Consider the following 25534-nt stretch of genomic DNA (forward strand, 5'->3'; position numbering starts at 1 on the left):
GTTGCACTTTCTATCCATTCCCTACCCTACCCCCCTTCAAGACACCCTCCATTTTAAAGCCAGAGGTAAGCACAGACTTACTCTTTAAGCTGTTTCTTGCTTTTCTTTGTTCATCTTTTTGCATCTACTAGGAATATTCTTTGCATCTTTCTTTCTCTGGTTAACACTTGAAAATCCTTCAGGATTCTGATCAAACATCAGTTGTTCCTTGAAGTTTTTCCAAAATCCCCAGCATCCTATGCATATCTATGCATTTCTTAATCTTTCAACCTATCAGTCAGGCTGTGTGTGTGTGTGTGTGTGTGTGTGTTTCCCACCATATTCTAAGTTGCTCATGAGCAGGAATTGCTCACCTTTTTCACCTAGGTACAATGCCTGGTACCAAAAGGGCAAGCAATAAATATTTACTGTTGAATTAAGGAAGACAATCATGTGTCCTTCATTAATTCAGTGGTGAAATCTCTTTTTTTTTTAACAAATAAGTCGAAGATAATTTTAAAGCTAGCATTTCAGAACTATTATAAATTTCTTATTGAGTTTAAATTGATAAGTGGTTTCCTATCCTTTTATCTTTCTGATTACATATCTCCTCATATAGTGTTATATTATAAATTCAGCAGTAAATCTCAATAGAGACCTATATTCTATCACATTACACTGGATTTAATGTAAGTTACCTACAACTAGATATCAGAATCCACTAAAATAAGTTTTAGAATTGAAGACAATTCAATTTGCAAAAACTGTATGTAATTTCTTTTCATCCAACCTACCCGAAAATTATCTGGGGAGCTCAAATGAAGTTTTTCTCTAATATCTTCAGAAGCACCAGCACACAACCTATAAAAGATATGATAATTCCTTTCCTCTTTGCCTTGAACACAGATTCTAGATTTCTCTAGAAGATAATGTGAAACAAATCCTCCAACAACTGAACTCTGAAAAACAAAACAGAGAGAAAATACATTTTTGCTTTTAAGGTCTGAAAGTACAACCTACCAATGTTGAATTATTTTTCTAATAAACATTTATCTATATCAAAGAGGTCATAATAGTTATCAAGTAAAGGAAAAAAAAGAAGATAACTAAATAAATGTAAGCTTACAATATTTATGAAGGTTATACTGAATATATATATTCTCCTAATTAGCTAAAGAAACAGAGAGAAACTCAAATGGATTTACCATGAGTTCAAGTACAGCACCAATTCTATCAAGACCCTTGTGTTTTTCTTTTTCGTTTTTTTTTAAAGTAGACTCCATGCCCAGTGTGGAGCCCAGTGTGGGGCTTGAACTCACAACTCTTGAGATCCAGACCTGAACTGAGATCAAGAGTCGGACACTTAACCAACTAACCCATCTAGGCGCCCTAAAACCCTTGTGTTTTTCACAAACACTTCCCAAACATATTATCCCAAAACTCACTCTCACTTACCTTTTCATTGAAATGTATTTCTACAAATTTTCCAAATCTACTGCTATTATTGTTGCGAACAGTCTTTGCATTTCCAAAGGCTTCTAAGAGTGGGTTAGCTATTAAAAAAGAAATAAAAATATTCCATCAAAAAAAATAGCATGAAGGAAAATTACAAAAACAATATGCATAGTATGTTTCCTTATTAATATAGAAAAATGTTTTCAAAAATATTACCATGAAGGAATTCACATGTAATGTCAAATCCTTCAAATATTTATTGACTACCACTATATTCAGGCCCTATTAAAGTACAGAAGATGGGAAAATTACTCAAATTATATAAAAAGAAAACGTAAATGGCGTAGGAAAGACTAAATTTTAAAAAGTCATTAGGTTAACAAAATTTATAACTCAACTTTAAAAATTATTCCCTTTAATAAATTGTAAGGTTTTCACAAGTACATCAGCCCTAAAGGAATAGTTATTATAATATAGAGATCAGCAAACCCCTGGTGAACAAAATACAAGCAAAAAGTTATTAGTTGACTTACTTTCCTAAAATATTTTATATATTAGTAAAGCCTCCAGATTTAATATTCTTCCATGTATACCCAATAAAATCTAACATATACATTTACAGGATGACTAAATTTAAAATCCCAGCCTACAAGAGACTCATTTTAGACCTAAAGACACCTGCAGATTGAAAGTGAAGGGGTGGAGAAACATTTATCACACATATGGACGTCAAAAGAAAGTCAGAGTAGCTGTACTTGTATCAGACAAACTAGACTTTTTTGTTCTTGTATTGTTTTTATCCTGCTTTGGTGACAGGGTGGTACTGGCCTCATGGAATGATTTTGAGTATGTTCCCTCTATTCCATTATTTGTAAGACTTTCATAAAGACTATCATTAATTATTTTTTTAATGTTTTGGTAGAATTCACCAATGAAGGCAATGTGGTCTTAGGCTTTACTGTGCTGGGAGATTTTTAATTCCTAATTCAATTTCCATTCTTATTATTGGTCTAAGAAGATTTCCTATTTCTTGAATTCAAGATTCATGATTCATTTGTGGTAACTTGTGCATTTTTAGGAATTATCCTGCTTTTTTCTAAGTTATCTGATTTGTTAGTATATAACTGTTTATAGTAATCTGTTATCACACTATGTATTTCTGTGGTTATCTGCCATACTGTTTTCTCTTCCATTTCTCATTTTGGTTTTCAAGTCTTCTCCCTTTTTTCTTAATGTAGTTAAAGCACTGCCAACTTTATTTATTTTTTTAAAAACTGGTCATTACTTTCAATGTTATGATACTGCTTCTTGTCTCTATTTATTTCTGATTCTTCTTTGTTGTTTCCTTCCTCTACTAAATTTCAGCATTTCAGCTAAGTTTCTTCTTTTTCTAGATCCTTGTAATGTTAATTTGTTTATTTGAACTTTTTTCTTAATACAAGCATTCATAGCATAAATTTCACTCTAACATCTGCTTTTGCTGCATTCCATAGATTTTGGAATATTGTATTTTCTTTTTCTTTTGTTGAGACATATTTTGATTTACCATTTGTTTCTTATTTGGTCCATTGCTTATACAGTAGTGTGGTGTTTAATATTTACATATTAAATATGTAATATTTATACGGTAATTTTCCAACTTTGTTTTTTTTTTTTTTTAAAGATTTTATTTATTTATTTGAGAGAGAGAAAATGAGAGAGAGCACATGAGAGGGGGGAGGGTCAGAGGGAGAAGCAGACTCCCTGCCGAGCAGGGAGCCCAATGCGGGACTCGATCCAAGGACGCCAGGATCATGACCTGAGCCGAAGGCAGTCGCTTAACCAACTGAGCCACCCAGGCGCCCTCCAACTTTGTTTTATCTCTAGTCTTGTACCGCTGTGGTTGGAGAATATACTTGGTATGATTTCAGTCTTCCTAAATTTGTAATAATTGCCATGTCTTTTTCTATGTGATTTAGTCAGGGATTCTTCTGTGTGTACTTGAAGAAAATGTGTATTCTATTTTTCTTGGATGGAATGTTTTATATATATATTTTAGAACCATGTATTCTGATGTATGCTTCAATAAAAAATGTTCTTGTTGAAAAAAAAAAACTTTGAGGGTACTCGTTTAAAAAAACCATGTCAGAGAGGAGGTGGATGGGGGATGGGTAAAATAGGTAAAGGGGATTAAAGAGTACACTTATCATGATAAGCACTAAGCAATGATGTATAGAATTGCCGAATCACTATATTGTACACCGGAAACTAATATAACACTGTATGTTAATTATAGTGGATCTGAAATAAAAAACTTAAAAATATTTTTTTAAATGAAAATAAAAATAAATTCCCAATGAACAAATGTAAAATTTTAATTGTTTTTATCTCATAACCATGTATACGCACCACATGACTAAAAAAGGTTTATTAGAGTCTATTGTTTGTTTTGTTTTATGTTGTTTTTAAGTAGGCTCCACACCCAGTGTGGATCCCAATGCAGGGCCTGAACTCATGACCCTGAGATCACACCTGAGTGGAGATCAAGAGTCACTCACAACCAACTGAGCCACCAAGGCACCCATATTAGAGTCTATTCTTACACTCACCAGTCTCAACTATAAACATCCCAGATTAGTGCCAATATTATATATTCTCCATCTGCAACCTCATAAATTGCTTCACAATTGTTACTAGAATTTTTCTTATGCAATCTTTTAAAGTCCACCTCTCTTATTCTATCCCAGTAGAAAGCTTAACAAGTATCCAAACCCTTTTAAAGATCACTCTCCAATTGTTTCACTTGCCAAAAAACCTAAGAAAATATTAAAACTGAAAGAAAAGTTTGCATATATACCTAACCTTTCCGATGGGTAAGAAAACTGAGGCCCAACAAAGTCCACTGACTTGTGGAAAGCCACATGACTAGCTATTGGCAAAAGGGGGACTCAATTATAGGCCTCCCCAACTCCTTTATTGGTGATGTACTACTTTTTACTGAAGTATTTAATATATTAAGTAAAATATACAAAATTAGGATAAACAGCCCATCAGAAAATTACAGTAGTGCTATTGATATACTCATTCTAAAACCAACAACCAATCTTCAATTATAGACGGCATCAAATGATATCTATGTTCTGCAAGTTAACATCTACTATCCTCTAGTAATGAGCTGTACATTTTAGAATAATACTTTCCAACTTTTCTCAACTACAGCACACTACATATACATACACCACAGTCTCAGGGAAGAAACCAGGTTTATATCCAATTTGTAAGAGTGTTTGTACCTCAAGTAAACAAATCAGAATACTAGTTAGTATTTTATTAAATTAACCTATAATTTGTTCTTTTTTATTTATTCAATTTTAAAGGGTGATTCCCTCATTAAAGTGAGGTACTTTAACTATGAATAAAGCATTACTTATGAGCTCTTCACACCTGGGTGTGTTACAATACCACAGTGAGAGCTGTAAGTAAAACTGTAAAATTATATCAAGAAACACGAAAAACTTTATTGATGCAAACTTTATAAAATTGTTTATTAGAATGTTAAAAAAAAGAAGATAGCAGGAACGGAAAAATGAAGGGGGGGGAAATCGGAGGGGAAGACGAACCATGAGAGACTATGGACTCTGAGAAACAAACTGAGGGTTCTAGAGGGGAGGGGGGTGGGGGGATGGGTTAGCCTGGTGATGGGTATTAAGGAGGGCACGTATTGAATGGAGCACTGGGTATTATATGCAAACAATGAATCATGGAACACCACATCAAAAACTAGTGATGTAATGTATGGTGATTAACATAACATAATAAAATTAAAAAATAAAAAATAAAATTGTTTATTAGTATTTCTGTCCATATACATGTATATTTCACATAATTGTGAAAAAAAGTACATAACATTTGCTAGCTATGATTTATCAAAATGCATGAACACAGAAGGACCTTAATAAATTTTTGTTCAACTGAAATTTTTCTTTAAAATAGTAACTGAGTGTTAAAATATGCTCTTAGTATAGCACATAGTTAAGATGCCTCAGTTTATTATATCCCACTTCCACAACTGATAAGCTATATGCTCTTCAGCAAGCCACTTAAAGTCTTTTTACCTCAGTTTTTAATCTGTAAAGTAGGGATAAAATAGTACCTACCTCATTCTATGCGGATTTAAATTAGGAACAGATATTCAGCATATCACACAATGCATAATACATCTCACACATGTTAATTTCATCATCATCATGAGAAGAAAGAGAGATATATGATCTGGTAGCTCAGGAACTAGATCCCTCCTCCCCTGCCTGATGAGAAGGCAGAGACAATTTTGACAGTTCGTAGTCCCGCTTTGGCTCTCACGCTTGCGGTCCATGGGTAGGTTTTACCTTCTCCCTTTTCCCCTGTCTCTGGCTTGCCTACAGGCCAACTGCATATGCAGCATTGCCCAGCCCACCCAGAGTTTTCTCTCACTCTTGTGTTACAGATTTGCAGCTTTATCGTGAGAGCAATATGAAGCCATTAAAAGACTGAAAGCAAAAGAGATCATCTCAACTTCCACACACAGAACAAATAACAGGGAAACAAGAATATAAGTGGGGGGACCAGAAAGGAATCTATGATGCAAGGTGGTGGTGTGTATTCAACACAGTGGTTGACCAGACCACTAGTCTCCAAACGGGGTATAAGAAAACTTTCTAAGGGATATGCAAGCATTGACCTTACGGAAATCAATTTACAGACTCCTGCCTTCCAACTGTACTAATTCATTAAAATTTCCCCCAAAAAAACATTTTAATTCCAAATAACACCCTTCCTCTCTCCTTTGCAAAAAACAAGGTCAACAAAACAAACAGGAAGCCAGAAATCTTCCTGTATTTATTTCATTCATCTGAGAGATATTTATGGATCATATCTCATGTATCAGACGCTATTCTAGGAGACTGGAATATATAAAAATCCCTGCCTTGTTAGCATTTACATGGGGTGAGAGGGAAAACAACAGACATTAAATAAAGGAGAAGATATTTGAGCAAAGATTTGTAGGAGATGGAAGAGTCTTTTGGATCTCTGGGAGAGCACTCCAGATCACTTAGAGGATTCTCATAAGTTCATTTCAGTACATATCTAACAATAAAAAATAAGAATTTTAAAAATTAACAATACCTTCAACAATTCTATCATCAATATCTTGGCCTGTTCCATAGGATTCAGTCAGATATCTGTTTAAAATATAGGATAAAAAAATTCACATGACAACAATATTGCACACATTATAGTTTTAACTTTTTTTTTTTAAGATTTTATTGATTTATTTGAGAGAGAGAGAAAGCACACCAAAGTGGGGAGGGGCAGAGAGAGAAAGAGAAGCAGACTCCCCCCTGAGCAGGGAGCCCAATGCAGGACTCAATCCCAGGACTCCAGGATCATGACCTGAGCTGAAGGCAGACCCTTAACCAACTGAGCCACCCAGGCGCCCCCTAGTTGTAACCTTAATATTATTTAATACATGTAAAATTTAAACCTGGATCATCACTGTAACTATTCATTTAACATTTACAAATTTAGGGGCGCCTGGGTGGCTCAGTTGGTTAAGCGACTGCCTTCGGCTCAGGTCATGATCCTGGAGTCCTGGGATCGAGTCCCACATCGGGCTCCCTGCCCAGCGGGGAGTCTGCTTCTCCCTCTGACCCTCCTTCCTCTCATGCTCTCTGTCTCTCATTCTCTCTCTCGCAAATAAAAAAAAAAAAAAAAAAAAAATCTTAAAAAATAAATAAATAAATAAAATTTACAAATTTATATTTAAATGCAACTATTCTGTTATACCTTTCTTTTTTAAGATTTATTTGAGAGAGAGAGAGAGAGAGAACGAAGCAGGGGTAGGGCAGAGAGAGAATCCTCAAGCAGACTCCCCGCTGAGCATGGAGCCCACTGGGGGCAGAGAGAATCTTAAGCAGGCTCCATGCTCAGTGTGGAGCCCGACTTGGGGCTCGATCTCACAATCCTGAGATCAGGACCTGGGCCAAAATCAAGAATTGGACACTTAACCAACTGAGCCACCCAGGTGCCCGTTACTTTTTAAACACTTAAAATTTTATTTGGATTACCTTGAACATCAAAATCAGCATTATTTTTAAGCTGTTTTTGGAAATATTCTGACTTGAACCAACTATTTGGTTTTAAAGATGCCACACTTTTCACACAGGAATATTCATCGTCTACATAAGATTCCAAAGTCTTCTGTGATAGCATATTAACTCAATCTATATGGCTAGAGAAAGTGAGGTAATCTGCCATTGAACAACGAGGACATTACCACTCTTCATGTTGTTTTAGCCAAAGATTAAACATTATGGAACAACTATTTTCCTGGAACATTTCAAAACAAAAAGTAATCTTTGACTTAAAACATAAGTTTGTATTGTAAGTTTACAGTTTCTAAATTATTTGTTCATTTTCAAAGCTGTATATAAACCAAAGACTCACCATATGACTCTTACATACAGAAGAGAAAGAATAAGAAATTGAACCACTTATAATTCCCAGAGTATTAGGAAGCACTCACTTAACCAGAATTGCATATACATAATACACAATAACAAACTTCTAAATTAATTTCGTACAAATAACTGAATACCATACATCTACATAAAAATAGCAGAATTTCAAGAAGGGCCCCCCCCAGCAAATGACTAAGACTGTGATACAGTGGGAATAACACTGGTGAGAATTCAGAATGCACTGCTCCTAGCAGTAGCTTCAACACTAGATTTAACATCCCTACGTATGTAAACTGAAGGAACTACACTAATGAGTGCTATGGTTCCTTCTGTATTTATAATGCAGTGATTCTAAACAAAGTATAGAGTGTAATTTGACGGCAACAAAGGGGATACACTGAGAGGAGGGTGATGAGGAGATGGAAATAAGAAGGCCAACTGCCATAAGTTTAAGGTAAAAAATGGTTTCAACCACACTAAGAGCAGGAATACTGAGAACAGAATGTAAAGGTTGAATTTTAAAGGAACATTCCTCGATTTCCTTTTGCCTAACCAGCATGGGTCTCCTCTAGGATCCTCATAAGAACATGTCAGAGATAGTTTTCAACAATCTAAAGCTTAGCTTCCACATAAGGTATCTGGTTTTAAAAGGGACAGAGCCTACCATTTCAAACTATTTCATAAAGTATGCAAGGGGCACCTGGCTGTCTCAGTCGATAGAGCATGCAACTCTTGATCTCGGGGTTGTGGGTCTGAGCCTCATGTTGGGTGTAGATATTACTTAAAATCTTTAGGGCACCTGGGTGGCTCAGTGGGTTAAGCATCTGACTCTTGATTTTGGCTCAGGTCATTATCTCGGGGTTGTGAGATCAAGATTCTCTCTCTCCCTCTGCTTCTCTAAAAAAATAATAATAAATTAAAAAATAAAATCTTTAAAAAATACAATAAAATAAAGTATGCAAAAGTATACAAAGTCAACCTGTTCAATCAAAGAGATATTTGTATCTCTTTGTTCATAACATGTTCACAGCACTATTCCCAATAGCCAAGATTTGGAAGCAACCACTGATGAATGAATGAGTAAACAAAATGAATAATTATGCAGCCTTAAAAATGAAATCAAGGGGCGCCTGGGTGGCCCAGTCAGTTAAGCATTTGCCTTCAGCTCAGGTCATGATCTCAGGGTCCTGGGATCAAGCCCTACATCAGGCTCCCTGCCTAGCGGAGAGTCTGCTTCTCCCTCTCTCACTCTCTGACCCTCCTCGCCGCTTGTGCTTGCTCTGTCTCAAATTAAAAAAAAAAAAGGAAAGGAAATCATGACACATGATACAACATGGATAAAACTTGAGGACATTAAGCTAAGTGGGATAAACCAGCCACAGAAAGACAAATACTGTATGATTCACTTATATGAGGTATCTACAGTAGTCAAAATCATAGAAGCAGAAAGCAGAAGGGTAGTTGCCAGGGGCTGGAATAGAGGGAAATGGAGTTGTTTAACAGGCATAGAGTTTCAGTTTTAGAGATAAAAAGTTCTGGAGATTGGCTGAAAAACAATGTGAATATACTTAACACTCCTGAACTGTACACTGAGAAATGTTTAAACTGGTAAGTATTATGCTATATATTTTTTACCACAAATTAAAAAAAAATAAACCTGTTCAAAATATTCCAGGTTAGTTAAAAACTCCTCACCTTAGAACAAATTTTGTATTTTCTGTTTTGCCAGCTCCTGATTCTCCAGATACGATGATAGACTGACTCATCTTGAGCACCTTCATATCTCGAAAAGCCTTATCCGCTAGGGTCAAAATAACACATTAATGATGAGCAGTGTACTAAATACAAATATACTAAATGATACAAAGTTGTCTTACTATCAAAGAACACTTGCTCTTAAAGAAATTATAAATGTATGTTTACAGTTAGTAACATTTTAAAATAAAATCATTCAAGTGTTCAAAACATCTCTAAAAGTTTTTACTTTAAATGTCCTATCTTATTACCCTGACAGGTAAGTAATATGAAATCCAAATAAACAACTCTTATGTTTGTACTAGAATGTCTTCATATTATGATCTGTGGCTCAGTTCTTCCTAATTCCAGAGCAGACCAAAAAAAAAAAAAAAAAGCTCAGTATACGTAACTAATGAAGGCCCCAGGGAAAAGCAAGAACAGCTACCAATTAAGAAATCTGGTAACCAAAAATTCTGCTGGAGAAAAAACTTCATAACTGCAAAATCTGTGTAGTAGTACTACGAAGACAAGCTGAGCACAATTTAAGTCTGTTAAAGTGGTCTCATATTAAAACAATTTTAATTCAAAATTAGGTCCTAACCAATTGAGCTCTATAGGACAACTATTTCTCATTTCAGACATGTGCTACCCATACAAATGAAGAAGGCTTTACAAATGGCTTTTACTCTATCGGACCAAATGCAAACTGCATGCAAGAGTATATCCATCCTTCTGACCAGGGGCTAGGACAAGGGGAAAATTTATCAACAATCTGTTCCACCCACTTTCATGATATTATTCTAGACATTTTTTTTAGCAGTAAACAACTAAAAATAAGTCAGTTTATTTACATTTTAAACATATAATTTCTCTCCAGTGATGAGCTTAGTCATATTCAGGTTCTAAGGATTTTACACCATTTTGCTAGCTGATACAAAACATACTAATGCCCATCAGAGCATCTCAGAACCAAAAGTCAATCCGCTATTGCACTGGATTTGGCTGACATACTCACTCTGCCTAGTACATAAGTCAGCCAAATTGGGAAGTGATGCCTGGTTTGGTCAAAACATAGGCATGAAAAGAAACCCCAAAGAGAAACAGGCTGCACTAAGAACTACTACCAAAACATGTCATCATTTAACTGCTGATTATGTCTGGATCCAAAAGGTTAACATCTCTGTACTTGCAGTCACCAGCTATGGTAGGGGTGTGTATGTTCAAAAAACCCCATCTCTGTGTTCCTCAGAGCTAAAGATGAGAGAAAACCTGAGAAAGGCAAAAACTGCTGTCTTCCACATGGATTCCCTAGAGATATGAAGCATATATCATTTCTAATTCTTAACATTTATAAAGCCCTGATGCAAGATAAGGTAGGGAAGATGTCTGCTCTTATGGCTCACACCTAGCCTTAGTAACACACTCACTAGTGATGACCTGGGTAAGAGTGGAAGGCCTGGGCCTCAAAGCTATGAAGGAGGACACTTTTAAGATGGAGCTGATTGTGTCAAGGAGTAAAAAAGAACCATTAGGGCAGCTTTTATTCCATCCAACTTTCAACATATTTAAGAGGACGGAGACACATTTAACAAAGATAATGATGTATAACTACCCCATGAGTTAGCTGCAAAAGTAGTCTTCCCCATCCTGTGTAAGATACATGCTCCTAAATAATGGTGATACATTCAAAATGCATAAAGGCCCACCAAAATACATATTCAACTCATGGTATCTTTTATTAATCCAAAAGAAAAACAGTAAATTTGTACAATATAAGGGAAAAAAATAAATCACTTACCAATTGCAAAGACATGAGGTGGCATTGTCCCAAGAGATTTTCCTTGATATGACTTTATTGTTTCTGAAGAATATATTTTAGGTATGTCAAAGTATGGGTTCACTGCAATCAGAATGTTGGCGACATATGTCTAAACAGAAAAGGCATAAATACAAAATTTTCCAATTACTATTTTTATTTAAAACTAAACAAGGCTCATAGGAGAAAGAAAATACAGCAAATACAGACCTTTAATTCTCTATATAAATTAGGACTTCCAATCTGCTTTTCAAGCCCTAAACATACAGTCTACAGGACCCATATTTCTCTAATTCTTAATACATATTTTCATCTTCTCATCCTATATGCATCTCATACTCAGCAGATCCAAAATTAAGATTATCTCTCTTGACTACAGTTTGCCTCAAAGAAAACAGTCTCCTCCTATATGCTCCCTCCTGCCCCCCGGTTCATGGCATCACCACCAAGCCACCACAGACATTGAGACAGAGGCTGAGTCTAAGCCTCTATTTCAATCAGCCTTCTTCGTTGACTCTACTTAAGAAATCTACTCTCCTGGGGTGCCTGGGTGGCTCAGTCGTTAAGTGTCTGCCTTTGGCTCAGGTCATGATCCTAGGGTCCTAGGATGGAGCCTGGCGTCGGGTTCCCTGCTCAGCGGGAAGCCTGCTTCTCCCTCTCCCACTCCTCCTGCTTGTGTTCCCTCCTCTTGCTTTGTCTCCCTCCGTCAAATAAATAAATAAAATCTTAAAAAAAAAAGAAATCTACCCTATCTATTCCTACAACTCAAGTCTTAGTCATTTATATTCCTCACCTGGACTACTTTATTTACCCTGCTACTGAAGAGCTTAAAGAACTCATAGGATCCTCTAGACCAATCTCCATCACTGAAAGCCAAGAATTAATTTAGTGCTCTGGTGAGCACTTGGTCCCAGATTTTTGCAAAACAACATATGTTAACCATTGCCTAGAATATTGACAGGCTAAATGTTTAATGACCAACTTAAGTTTGCTTTTAAATTTGGAATTTAACTGTGGCTCTAAAAGACCAGAAAAATGCACCAACAGGATTTATAAAATTCCTTGTGCGTAGAAAAAGAGTTGTGGTTTAGCAATTAGTTGTGGTTTACTGGCCAAACGAGGGCAGGCAGGACCATATTTTTCTCTTTTCTGCTTCTAGTCGTAGAAGGGAAATGATGCAGAAACCCTGAACTCTCAGACCACTAATCTAAAATTCAATGAATGCTCTCAAAGATGTTTACTGCAGTGGAGTAAAAAATTTTTAAATTCCAGGTAATAATCTTTCTGTAGGAAACAAAGGAAAGTAACAGACATTTTAGTAGCCAATGAAAATGTTAAATGTGAGTTAGCTATTGTTCTACTCAAGTCTAAGGAAGAATTATGATAATTCCGGTTGGTGAGAAACAGAAAAAAATTAAATTTAAACTTTTATTCCAAACTACTTCCATTTCTTCCATATGTTAGGGTAATAATAACTATAGTTATGTATTGCTGATTTTTAATAGTTTTATAACTAAAAGACATAATTGGCTAGGAAAAACATACCAATCATGGCCTCAGATAACTTTGAAAATACTGGTTTTCCAAACAGAAGCTGATGATGCCAAAAAGCCACTATCTAACAGAGGTCACTTGCCCAACTGCATACACATCTTAGGAAAAGAAAGATCAAAAAAGCTAGGAATAACCCTAAAATACTCCAGAGCGATGTAGACATTATACATGAAAAACAAAAACTTAAAGTTCACAAATGGATAATTTTTTTTATCAATCATGCAATTTAGAAAAGACTTGTAGGTCGACTAAATGTGAAAAAAAAGACAACTAATTTTCTTGAAAGTATAACAAATATGCGTATAAATCTTCAGTTATTAATGGTCACAGTCAGCAATGTGCAATACCACAGCAACATAGGAAACTTAGTAAAAAACCAATAAAAATCCCATGAGTGTCAAGCTTTTGTATAAATATCCCAAATAAAAATAAAGTATCTCAATTCTTAAAAAGTAAAATCATTCCTTGTAAAAGTAATAAAAATTTTCCAAATTTCTAGAAAAAATATTAAAACAATTAAAATTTGCTAAAATAAATATGATTGCTATACCACCAAGTAATGTAAGACATGTACAGAAAAAATAGTGACCATTTTTACTTGAAAGATGGTATTTCCTGGTTAGAGCCAAATCAACTTTTAATCACTTATTACAAGTTCAATTGTTTTAACAAATTTAAAAAATTTGCATTATTTTGGTAACTAAAACAGCATTTAGCATACAGCAGATTCTCAACATTAGTCTGCTGATTGAGTGAATTTTGCTTCTAAATGTATTTCTAATCAAAAAATAGCCATATATCAACCTAAATATATTCTCTGTTTAGTCAATTTTGAAAAAAATCAAAGAAGAAAGTGAAGACTAATATTGTATACAATTGAAAGATGGCAAGTAAACTCTCCTGAAAAAGACAAGACTAGTTCTATTTCCCAGCTGTCACTATTAGGACAGATGGCAAAGACTAAAGGTAATTTAGTCAGAATTAAGTGAGTATAATTAGGCAAATTGATAGTGATATAAAAGATTAAGACTGCCATTTGAGCTGGGAAGAGTCACAGAAGCCATGTGTTTTCTTCTTTCAAAAATAATGGAGCCCCATCTTTATAACAGGAGAACTACAGTGGGGTAATTTATCTCCAGCCAACAAAGAAATCTACAAGGTCATATTAGAATAAAACCTCATACATGCCCAATGAATAATTATAATTAAAACATACTAGTTAAGTATCCATCTGAACAATGTGGTATAAACCCTAACTAACACCAAAAGCACTTTTTTTCATTTTTTAATATTCTGGTTTTTTAAGGTAAGTTATCTAGGGTTTAATGAAATATTGCAACTATTTAGGCTTTATGATGTGTTTTAGTGTTCTTAAGATTTCCTCAGGTACTGCTTTCTCTTTTAATTTACATTTCTTTGTCATCAAAGTATTTATTTCAATATATATTCTCTTTATAAGTTACCTTAACTTTTTGCAGAAAAATGTGGAAAGTGAATTAACTAAATGGTATCTATAAACATATGCCAAAAATAAGAAATCAAAATCCCAATTAGTGTTTTTTTTGAAACCACCAAATTGGATATTTTTAAGTCTGAAAGATATCAGATGATGCTCTGAATTCATTATTTCATTCCACAAATATTCATTAAGTGCCTACTATGTCCCATGCATGTTCTAAACCCTGGAATTAGAGCAGTAAACTAGAAAAAAATCCTTATCCTTATGGAGGTCACACTCTATTCAACAGATCAAATAAGATTTCCTGTTAGAAAATTTCAAGCTTGACAAAATCAAACAGCAGCATATAAAACAATTATCCCCACAAAAACCTAAATCATATGTAAAATACTTACATAAATTCTGTCTTTACTGTAGCGAACTTTGATATTATGAAGAAGAGTGGCTTCATTTAAATACATTAGTGAACCTGAAACATAAAATTTGTAAACCACTAAATATTTGAAGAAAAGCAAGATAAAACAATACTATCTTAATCTGAATCACTTTGATCCAAGCTAAAATCCACCTGCTAGGTTAGATTTTTTTTTTAAAAGATTTTATTTATTTATTTGACAGAGAGAGAGAGTTAGCGAGAGCAGGAACACAAGTGGGGGAGTGAGAGAGGGAGAAGCAGGCTTCCCGCCTAGCAGGGAGCCCGATGTGGGGCTCGATCCCAGGACCCTGGGATCATGACCTGAGCCGAAGGCAGACACTTAATGACTGAGCCACCCAGGCGCCCCTAGGTTAGATTTAATTCCATCTTTTTAAAACGCTGGGACATGTAAAACCCCAGAGGCCAATTTAAAATACATCCAGTTTACATGTGTTACAGTGATATTTTTAAACAACAAATTTCCAAACAGGTGAGTACATCTATTGGGTACCAGGTGAGTATACATTAATGAAAGTTGATGAAAGTTGACTAAGAAGTTGAGTACAATTCAAGTGGAAAGAAAGTACTACACTTCATAGTGTTGATTTTAATACACTTTCAATACAACAAAGTGATTATACTAAATAAATCAGATGCTCAGAATTTTACAGAAAAACACAAAAGATAAAATTTTAGAATGAGAAGGGACAATCCGATCATTCAGTCAATGCCTTACAACTGATATGAAATAAGAGTCCCGGGAAAATTATATGTGTTAACCCAGGACATGCAGCTAATTAACACAATCAGGGTAGAAATCTTGTTTTTCTGAGATCTGCTCTACTAATACATCAAAGTATGTATTATATACATACATATATACACACACACATATAATTGTTAATGTGCATTGTATTATACATAATATTATCATAATATACTCTGACTTATTCTTTCTCCCAGCCTAATATTTACTCTCCCAGCCCTCCACTCCCTTGGGTTTCATTTCTCCATTTCTACCACATGCTACAGTAGACAAAACCACTCTTTTTCCCCAACCACTTTGTTTCTATTATTAGCACTCTCTCTCTTCTCTAATCCATCCAGACTACTCAACACATAAATCTAACTAAACTAGAACACTAATTAAATCTTTCTCCTCTTCAAAAAACATCACTGGGTTTCCATCAACTACCAAAATCAATATTCAAGTCTGATATTCAAGGCCCTTATTAAACTTGCATTCAACTGACCTTTTCATATAATTTTCCGTAATTCCCTTTACTATGGTCTAACTTGCAGGCAGACTAAACTACTTATCAAACCCAAATATATTCATGCATTGGAGTCTACCTCTGTATCTCTAGGTGCCAAAAGTCTACCTACACTTTAAGGTCAGTTCAAAAATTATCTCACAAAGGATAATTCCCCATTCTCACTACCACCACCACCACTAGAACTACTTTCTTCTTTGTACTTTCTTTAGGGTGCTTACCACAGACCAATCCTGTCAAACAAGAGTCTCTTGCAGTCTCTATCTCAAAAAAGACTGCCTAGGCCTCTATAGTCACATAATGCAGCCAGTTCACTTTCCAAGCACATATGTGGCACTGTTTTCTTTTCTTTTCTTTCTTTTTTTTTTTTTTTTTTAGAGAGAGAGACAGAAGGGACAGGAGGGGCAGAGGGAGAGGAAGACAATCCCAAGCAGGCTCAATGCCCAGTGTGGAGTCCCACGTGGGGTTCGATCTCATAACCCCAAGATCATAACCTGAGCTGAAATCAAGAGTCAGATGATTAACCGACTGAGTCACCCAGGTGTCCATCTCACTGTTTTCTAATGTCACTTATAACAGAATAAAACAAGAAGTTAGTGAGTGAAGCCTCCTAACAGTTGAATGGCATCTTTCCCTTGAACTGAGAAAGATTTGGAGAAGGTAGGCAGCAGAGGTATATCTAGTTTGGCTTCTGGTCACCAACCTTTCTATATCCCTGCACTTCTTCCACCTTCATCCCCCAGGAGCCTGATCTACATGTCACCTTTTCTTATCCAAAGCACAATGCTAAACCACTCCCCCTTCTCTCACCTTCCTCTGAACTACCATTCTGAAATACCATTTACCTTTCAACGTCTTAATAAAATGAAATACCTTGAGTAGTACAATTTAAGAGGAAGACCCTTGTGCCCGTTGGCAGATATTTCACAACTTAGGGATTCATTTAGTTTCATTAAAAGATATTCATGATAAGGCTGGGGGTGTGTGTGGAAGGAAGTAAAGAAATGAGAGCAAGTCGTCATTCACATGTTAGTATGGCTTTATATTATTAGCTTTTTCAGGGGAACATATTGTGGGATTAGGAATTCTAACTTAAAGGAAGCAGAGAGAATATCATATAACCATGTTTTAAAATATTAATTTAAGAAATGGATTAAAAAAATTCAAAACCATTTATTATGTTTAGCTACATGCAGATATGTAAACAAAAAAACATTATTTTAATATATGAAAAGGATTAATTCGTAGCTCTGAATGTTCCACCAAGTTTTAACAGAAAAGAATCATTTCTCTGATTTTAAATACTGTAGAATCTCATTCTTTTATTTCTTTCCTTTTGTTTTTTTGGTTCTGATTACTGTTCAGGAAAATATTATGATACAAATTCTCCAGCAATTTTGGAAAGAAACTCTACATTTTTTTTCCTCAATCTCCTACACCTAATAATAACAGCTACCATTTGAGAGACTGTTAGAGGTCAGGCACCGCACCAAGCATTTTAATTATGTCATCTCTACACACGCAACATATACATTATTACTCCAAATTTAACATGAGAAGCTCAAAGAGGAGAGATAAATTGACCACAAGCACACAGCTTCCTAACAGCACAGTCAGAATCTGAACTCAGGCTCTCCCTGGGTCCCTGGCTCTCCCTTACTCCACTATTCCACGTTGTCCCATCCACATATGGGGACCTTACAGGCTTACTCAAATGTGAACTCCAAAGAAAAATCAACAAGGAGAAAATACATTCCTTTCTCTTACTTTTTTCTTTTTTTTTTTAAGATTTTATTTATTTGACAGAGAGAGACACAGCGAGAGAGGGAACACAAGCAGGGGGAGTGGGAGAGGGAGAAGCAGGCTCCCCGCCGAGCAGGGAGCCCGATGCGGGGCTCTATCCCAGGATCCTGAGATCATGACCTGAGCCGAAGGCAGATGCTTAACGACTGAGCCACCCAGGCACCCCCTTTCTTTTTTTTTTTTTTAATTTTTTTTTTTTTTAATTTATTTGCGAGAGAGAGAATGAGAGACAGAGAGCATGAGAGGGAGGAGGGTCAGAGGGAGAAGCAGACTCCCCGCCGAGCAGGGAGCCCGATGTGGGACTCGATGCCGGGACTCCAGGATCATGACCTGAGCCGAAGGCAGTCGCTTAACCAACTGAGCCATCCAGGCGCCCCACCCCCCCTTTTTTTTAAGGTTTTAAGTACTCTCTACACCCAGTGTGAGGCTTGAACCCACAACCCCGAGATCAAGAAATGCATGCTCTACCGACTAAACCAGCCAGGAGTCCCTTTTTTCTTTAAATGGAGAGTTTTTAATGTCAGACACCATTAATGATAACCAAGCAATGGGACATGATTCTTAAAACACTGCCAAATAGGGGTGCATGGGTGGCTCAGTTGGTTAAGTGTCCAATTCTTGATTTCAGCTCAGGTCATGATTTCAGGGTCATGAGATTGAACCCCACTCAGAGCCCCGTGACTCCTGCGGGGAGTCTGCTTCTCTCCCTCTCTCTTTCCCTCTGTCCCTCCCCCAGCTTGCATGCTCTCTCTCTAAAATAAATAAGTCTTTAAAAAAAATATTGCCAAATAAAAAATGAAACTGCTTAACCTTGAAAATGTAAGAATAAACATGGTCTGGTCACCAAATATGCTCAGATAAAATACAATGTTCTAAAATCAATTTTTCAATTAGTACTTATTATACTTCTTTTTAATATTGGTTTCCCTTAAACAGTGACATTAAATGGGTCCTCTTGATTCAACTTCCAAATTACTGAACCACATATACTACTATAAAAGCTATCTGATTCTAGATGAGCTTCAAAATAACTCTTTCAGAACTGTTAACAACAGATTTTTGGTTCAGGCTTCATAGTAAATTATTACCGTTTCCCACATTTACACAACTGAGATAACACTAAAAGGACATTCAAGACTCTTTCACCAAAGTGCAAATGTGAGACAATAATGAATTCAGGACTTTTGAGCTCCCCCATTCACATGAACCTTCATATCAAAAGGCTACATTTCTTCTGAACCAGTAGAGTATACCTAGTAATATAACCACTAATTTACTTTTTGGAAGGATAGCTTCCTTTTCTGTGCTTAGAACTATTTTTTAACCTGATACTTACAATTATCTTCCACATTTTTTTTGCTGTCTTCTTCTGCAGGGAACACTTGGTTTATGAGAGCCAAAAATGTCTAACAAACAAAACAAGAGCTCATTAAACTAGAAGCTTATAAACAGTAAGAAAAATAAAGGAGCTTAATTGGCCGCATACCTTGTAATAATGGCAACAGTATGCTCTTCATTAAAATGTAATACAAGATCCTTCTATTTAATAAGTCACTAACCCAAAAAGAGGATAATAACTTTACTCAAATATTATCCACTTTACCATGAACATGAAATCAATAATGGAAATCAATAAAAAACATCCTGTGCTCTAATGCCTAGCTAGAATGGGGCAAAACAAGAAGTATGTTAATATTAAATTTACATGGTATGTACTTTAACAACTTTTTAAAAAAATTTTAATGTTTGTATATAAAGCAATTTTATTGTTTAAAAAAAGTAACATTCAATTAGATATACCAACAGAACAGACTATTATTTAATTAATGCTACTGTGTAAATAAAACATATTAGACCCAAATTCCTGTATAGAAATGTATCAGAAATATAAACAGTATCCAAAACTATTTGGTCTATAAAATTACAGATATCCATGAATAAGTCTGTATTTATTATACCATTTAAATGCTATGGTAGAAACTCTAGAATTAAGATAGTATCTTGCAAGAGAGAATAAATGATCTCAAATTACATCTAAAGAGTATTAAATTTTATTCATGTCATTCTAACAGTCATCTATAAATTTATACTTCTCAATTACAATTACTCTTGTGGTTGAAGTTTCCATCTATATCAAATAAAACTCTAAGGAAAAATGTTCAATTATTTTAAAATAATATTTATAGGTCTATATTTGTACATATGTGCCAGAGTATAAGACAAGACTACTGCTATAGTTTACAGAGTAAAATCCAGGCCGCTGATACTACCTTAATTCAAAGTCACACCCAAATTAGAAACCAATTATGCCTAAAGACTCTGGAAGTTACTTATTTGGAACCCAGCACACATGTTATAAATGTGCAATGGTTTACAAGATAGATCATAAAATCAGAACTGATCCATAATGTACATTAAGTATATTAATGGCAATATAAAGCAATCTACAATTTCTAACAATGATTCTATAGGAAAATGCATTCAAAAATAACTGCTCATGTCACAGACATTAGCCTTTTCACAGCTGTGGCAAAGGGGGTAAGGACTCCCCAGACCCCAGCTTTTGGTTCTATCTTGTTAGGAGCCACATCAAATATAAGAGGATCCAGAAAGTGGGGCAGCAGTGGAGGACAACAAATTCCTCAAATGGGAAGGTTAAGAGCAGGGGTAAAAGGCCAGTAATGAATCCTAAAAGATAGTTTCTCTCCCTCCTTCATCCCCCAATTATCACCAGCCCTCATCTTCTTCTCCCTTTTACTGCCTACTCAGTGAGAAAGAAAATTTGTCTCATTAAAGCAATTGTTTTCTTTTAGAGGGAGGATGCATTTTTCTCCTATCAGGGGAAGATCACATAACAAAGCACACATTGATCACCAGCAGTAAACATCTACCACACATCAAACACAGCACATCAAGCTCCAATGACAAAACGGACAAATAAGAGTCTCTGCATTTGAGAATACAGTCTGGTAGGGAGGGGGAGAGAAATGTACACAAATATCTCTGATAAAATATTACAGGCAGCTAAGAATTTTTAGCACTCCTCCAAAGAAGAAATAATCAACAGTAAATTCTACTGCATGGGAGGAGGAGGAAGAGAATGGGTATCTGTGGAAAAACTTCATAAAGGAGGTGACCTCAGTCTTAAGAGATAAATAATATTTGCTAAGCAAAAAGCTATGGAGAGTGACAAAAGGAGCACTGTGAGCAAGGACACAAAGCACCCAAAACCACCTGGCTCATGGTGAGGGCGTGATAAATACTGGAGAGGAAAGATGGAAGAAAAGGAGAAACAGACACACAAGAATAATCATATGGCAAGAGTATGAGGAGGAGACTGTTGACTGATAAAAGATAATACTAGCAAAGTAGAGAGAAAAAGAAAATGTGGACCCTTAAAATGCCATAGAGTTAGAGCTTTAGCCTGATTTCCAGTCTGCTGCATATAGAACATGAAATCAATTTAGAGGTTCAAGACAGCATTTTCAACAGCATAAAAGATATTAGAAAATATCAGAATGCATCACATGTGATAAGGATGTTTCACTTATGAATATGCATACACACGCATAATACACATACTTGTTGACATATATAATCTATTTCTTATAATTATATACACATGCACAAAACACATATCAAATGCAATGTAAAATCCATTTTCTTACTATTGGTCACAATCAAAAAATTTTTAAAGCCTTTACTATCATCAAAGACATGGTCCCTACCAGAGCTAATAATTCCCTCTTCCATGCTTCTACTATATCAGCAAACAGATCTACTTGACTTGTCCATCACTTTATGCACTTAATTCCTTAATATTTAAAAGATGATGATCTCTCTACCATGAATTACCTAAGCAAAAGACTGCTACTCATATGGATCTTTTCAACTATATGGTTATTATGACATGTTATAGTTTATTAAGACCCTGATCAGAGAGTAGGAGAAAAAATTAAAATTAGAAGCAATCCCTGAGAATTTGTTAACTCCCAAAAAATTTTTATGGAAAGAAGCTTCTTAGTTTATAGAATTACCTACAGATCCATAAAGTTTTCATAATGCCACAATTTAAATTTGAAGTGTTTTTATTGCTTCTATGTATGCACTGACTAATACTATTAAGGCAAAAGTTGAAAGCACACAAAATATTTAAAATATGAAAAAGCATATACTCATAAATCAAGTTTCCTCTGTGCCTGAATTGAATTATTTTGTCACCTGTGGATATAACAAAATATATACAACAGAATATACCTAGGAAATAATACTTTTCATTTCATTGTAGCCTTCTGATTTACTGTGCTTATAAAATATGTTACATAAAAATGAAAAAAGACTTTGAAGGATACTGAAAGGCTCACTAAATTTCTATAACCCTAAATATACTACTTTAACATACTAATTATTTTCAATTAAACGTTCTTGAGAAACAGCAGGTGCAAGAAAGCCATTCTCACCCTCCTTTTTATCCCTGAAATCAGAAGATAAAATTCCTATGTGAAAAGTGCCCTCCCTGTACCAGGAAGAAAGAAGACATTCTTATCACCAGAGACGGGGAATCAAGGCCAAGAGAAATCTATACAAACTCTGTCACACTAACTCTTATCTTCCTAATTACTTTACCACAATGTACTGCCCCTAACCCAAACCCCTTTGTCTTATCAATTCTTCACAAATTTATTGTTTCTTTGTCAAAAAGGTATAAAAGCTTTCTGCTCCGGTCACTTCTTTGGATCTTCATTCTCTTGTGAAGGTTCCAATATACACACAAAAATGGTATGCTTTTCTACTGTGAATCTGTCTTATATCGGTTTTATTCTTAGGTCTAGCCAGAGACCTGAAAGAGTAGAGGAAAATTTTCCCTCCCCTACAGATTCAAATATATGAAAATAATTGAGCTTATTTCTTAATTCTGTCATTCTTTGAACATGTACAGCATTGTAAGTACAAAGAGGTACTTGTTAATAAGAGGAAAAACTAGAAACATTTTGCGTTTTCTTTCCTGAGAGTATCTTTAATTGGCCTCCTCTAACACAGCACATTGTATATTATGCATTTAGGTTCCTGGGTTGTTTACAGTAACAGAATAGTTTTCTCTGTGAAAAGACCTCATGAGAGATCCACCTTGTTTTTCTAAGGTTCCCAGAAGGATGGCAGTCACATGGCATTAGTTAACCATGTATCAGTAGAATATAAATTATTCACGAACAGTCTCAGAGTCTAAAGTAAACAGAAATGACATCAACGTATTTAATTTAGTCAGAAGATCTGTTTAACAGGAGTATTTATTAAACTGAAAATTGTGAAGTTCTCCCACAACAACAGACCTTATAGTCCCCATGAAGACTCAAAGAGACTCCTGATCACATTTTCCCCAAACTCCCATTTTGTAATACTGTCTACTCTAAGCTTAAAAAGAAATAGATGCCATGTGTACAAAATTAAAGTATGCTTTTGTGTTTTAAAAACTATCATTATAATGAAAATATTAGTAATAATAGATGGGTTTGTTAGACTTAAGTATCTTAAAAAAGAGACAACTATCTTTATTTAATAGAAATATATTTACTCCAATCCCATGCTAATAAATTTAAGTAAATAAAAGGCTTAAAAAATCATCTAGAAGCTAAAGCAAAAAGCAAAACTTGATAAAATAATCCCATTCACTTTTCATATTTTTGTTTTATAACATGTTGACTACATCACAGATATATTAGCTTTAGCAATACAGTATAAGGAATAAAAATGTTATTGTTCATATTTTCTCATACAGCTATTTCTTAAGAATGATATAATAAAAGGCTCACTAGATTTCTGTCCGATTTTATGATAGGACACCACTTTTTCCCTAGGATATATACTTAAACAATAATTAAATAACTCACTAGAAAACTAAGATTCACTTACCAGAAAATTGCTTTCCCTTATACTGTGCTAGGAATATCTATTTCATTAAGAAGGGAGACACCTATAGAAAAAAATCAAATTTTGAAATCTCAGCTGAGAAACTCACCTTGCCTTTTTGGTTCAAGGGTTCAATTGTTAAGCTGTCAGGGCCAATATCTACAATATTGCCCATCTGAAATCCATCTGTAGGGTGTGGCGCCCAAACAGGCTTTCCATCCTCCATTTTTGAAAGGAGTGTCCACTATCTCCTGTTTGAAAGGAACAAATAAAACATGAATAACTTTGAAAATAAAAAATAAATATCTTTTTAGAAAGCTAACATGTAAGTTGCCATTCATAGAAACACATGTCAGCCCCTGCCACAGGTAATCCTGACCCCTTTTATCCACCTTTAGATAAGGACCATACAGAGACTACCCCTCAGGTAACACCTGCTCTCCTACTGCCTTCCTTCAACCATGACTGCAGTGGAGTACTACACTTTGAGCAGTATAGAGATCAGGAGAAACGGTCACCGTTTTTATTGCCCCAGTGTAGCTGATAAAAACACTTCCTTTTATTACCTAAAGTATTCTGAATCACACAATAAATTAAACAGTTGTCCCAGGAATAGATGTTATTGTGTAGAGTTATCTAAGAGTTTAACAAAAGTCATCTTAAACCTGAAGGGATAAAAATGAGACATGTGAAAGACTACCTCCCCTGAGAAACTTACCCTGACAATTTGAGACTACAGGGATGCTTTACCCATGTGGCTCCCTATATGTACCCTCACAGAACCACTCAGCATACTGGTTTTTTTTGTTTTTTTTTTACTGAAGTAAAACTTATACACAGTGAAATGTACAAATCCTATGTATACAAGTTGGTGAGTTTCAACAAATACATATACCCATTTAACAAACACCGCAATCAATATGTAGAGCATTTCCATCATCCCCTGGAAGTTCCCTTATGGTCAATCCCTAACCTCCATAGAGACCCAATGTTCTGATTTGTCTCATCACAGATTAATTTTTGCCTTTTCTTGAACTTCATATAAATGAAATCTTATAGCTTTTATGTGTGGCTTCTTTCACTCAACAAAATGTTGATATTCAACCATGTTGTTGCATATACTAGCCCACTGAACAATTATACCACAATTGTTTACCTACTGTCCTACTGATGGACACTGAGACTGTGAATTCTAATTTTTCAAGTGTTCTTATAAAGCTTCTTTCATGCTTAGCACTGTCATATCTAACATTTATAATTCATCCCAAAGGGTTCATGACATGTAAAATATTTAATTTTAACGAGCTCGGATTCTATGAGACTAATGTGTAATAGTGAATTGGCTAGTGAGTGATCCCGGATGTTCTAGTTTCAGCATCTCAATGGGAACTTATTTTTCATTACTTATCTATATTTAAAGAAGAGTTGATGCACATACCATAAACTTTCCTCTTTTGTGGCATTTGTAAATCTGGGATTTCCCATGTGGATGCTCTCAGGTCTATTCTCTCCTGAAAGTCAAGGATGTGTAGTATGTAGTTCAGTCAAAAAGCTGCTAACTACTGGCATGTTTGCAATGTGCTTCTTGGTTAATGTCTTTTATGCCATGACTATACAGTGGGATTTGCTTTCCCCAAGGAGCAAATGCTATTAGGT

General features: G+C 35.2%; 1 protein-coding gene across 3 annotated transcripts in view; it reads right to left on the bottom strand.

The window, feature by feature from the left end:
- MYO6 (myosin VI) overlaps window positions 1-25534 on the bottom strand; it is a 143008-nt gene that overhangs the window by 61918 nt on the left and 55556 nt on the right. For all 3 annotated transcript variants that reach the window (XM_078055073.1, XM_078055074.1, XM_078055072.1), the window contains exons 2-9: window positions 23988-24129; window positions 19308-19377; window positions 14875-14948; window positions 11449-11578; window positions 9609-9714; window positions 6580-6635; window positions 1435-1532; window positions 774-938 (exon numbers count right to left, since the gene is read on the bottom strand). In XM_078055073.1, the coding sequence (XP_077911199.1) occupies window positions 774-938; window positions 1435-1532; window positions 6580-6635; window positions 9609-9714; window positions 11449-11578; window positions 14875-14948; window positions 19308-19377; window positions 23988-24104 (816 nt within the window). In that variant the 5' untranslated portion in view covers window positions 24105-24129. The remainder of the gene's footprint in view (window positions 1-773; window positions 939-1434; window positions 1533-6579; window positions 6636-9608; window positions 9715-11448; window positions 11579-14874; window positions 14949-19307; window positions 19378-23987; window positions 24130-25534) is intronic.

Source organism: Halichoerus grypus, chromosome 9 (assembly GCF_964656455.1).
Source record: "Halichoerus grypus chromosome 9, mHalGry1.hap1.1, whole genome shotgun sequence".
NCBI classification, from domain to species: domain Eukaryota; kingdom Metazoa; phylum Chordata; class Mammalia; order Carnivora; family Phocidae; genus Halichoerus; species Halichoerus grypus.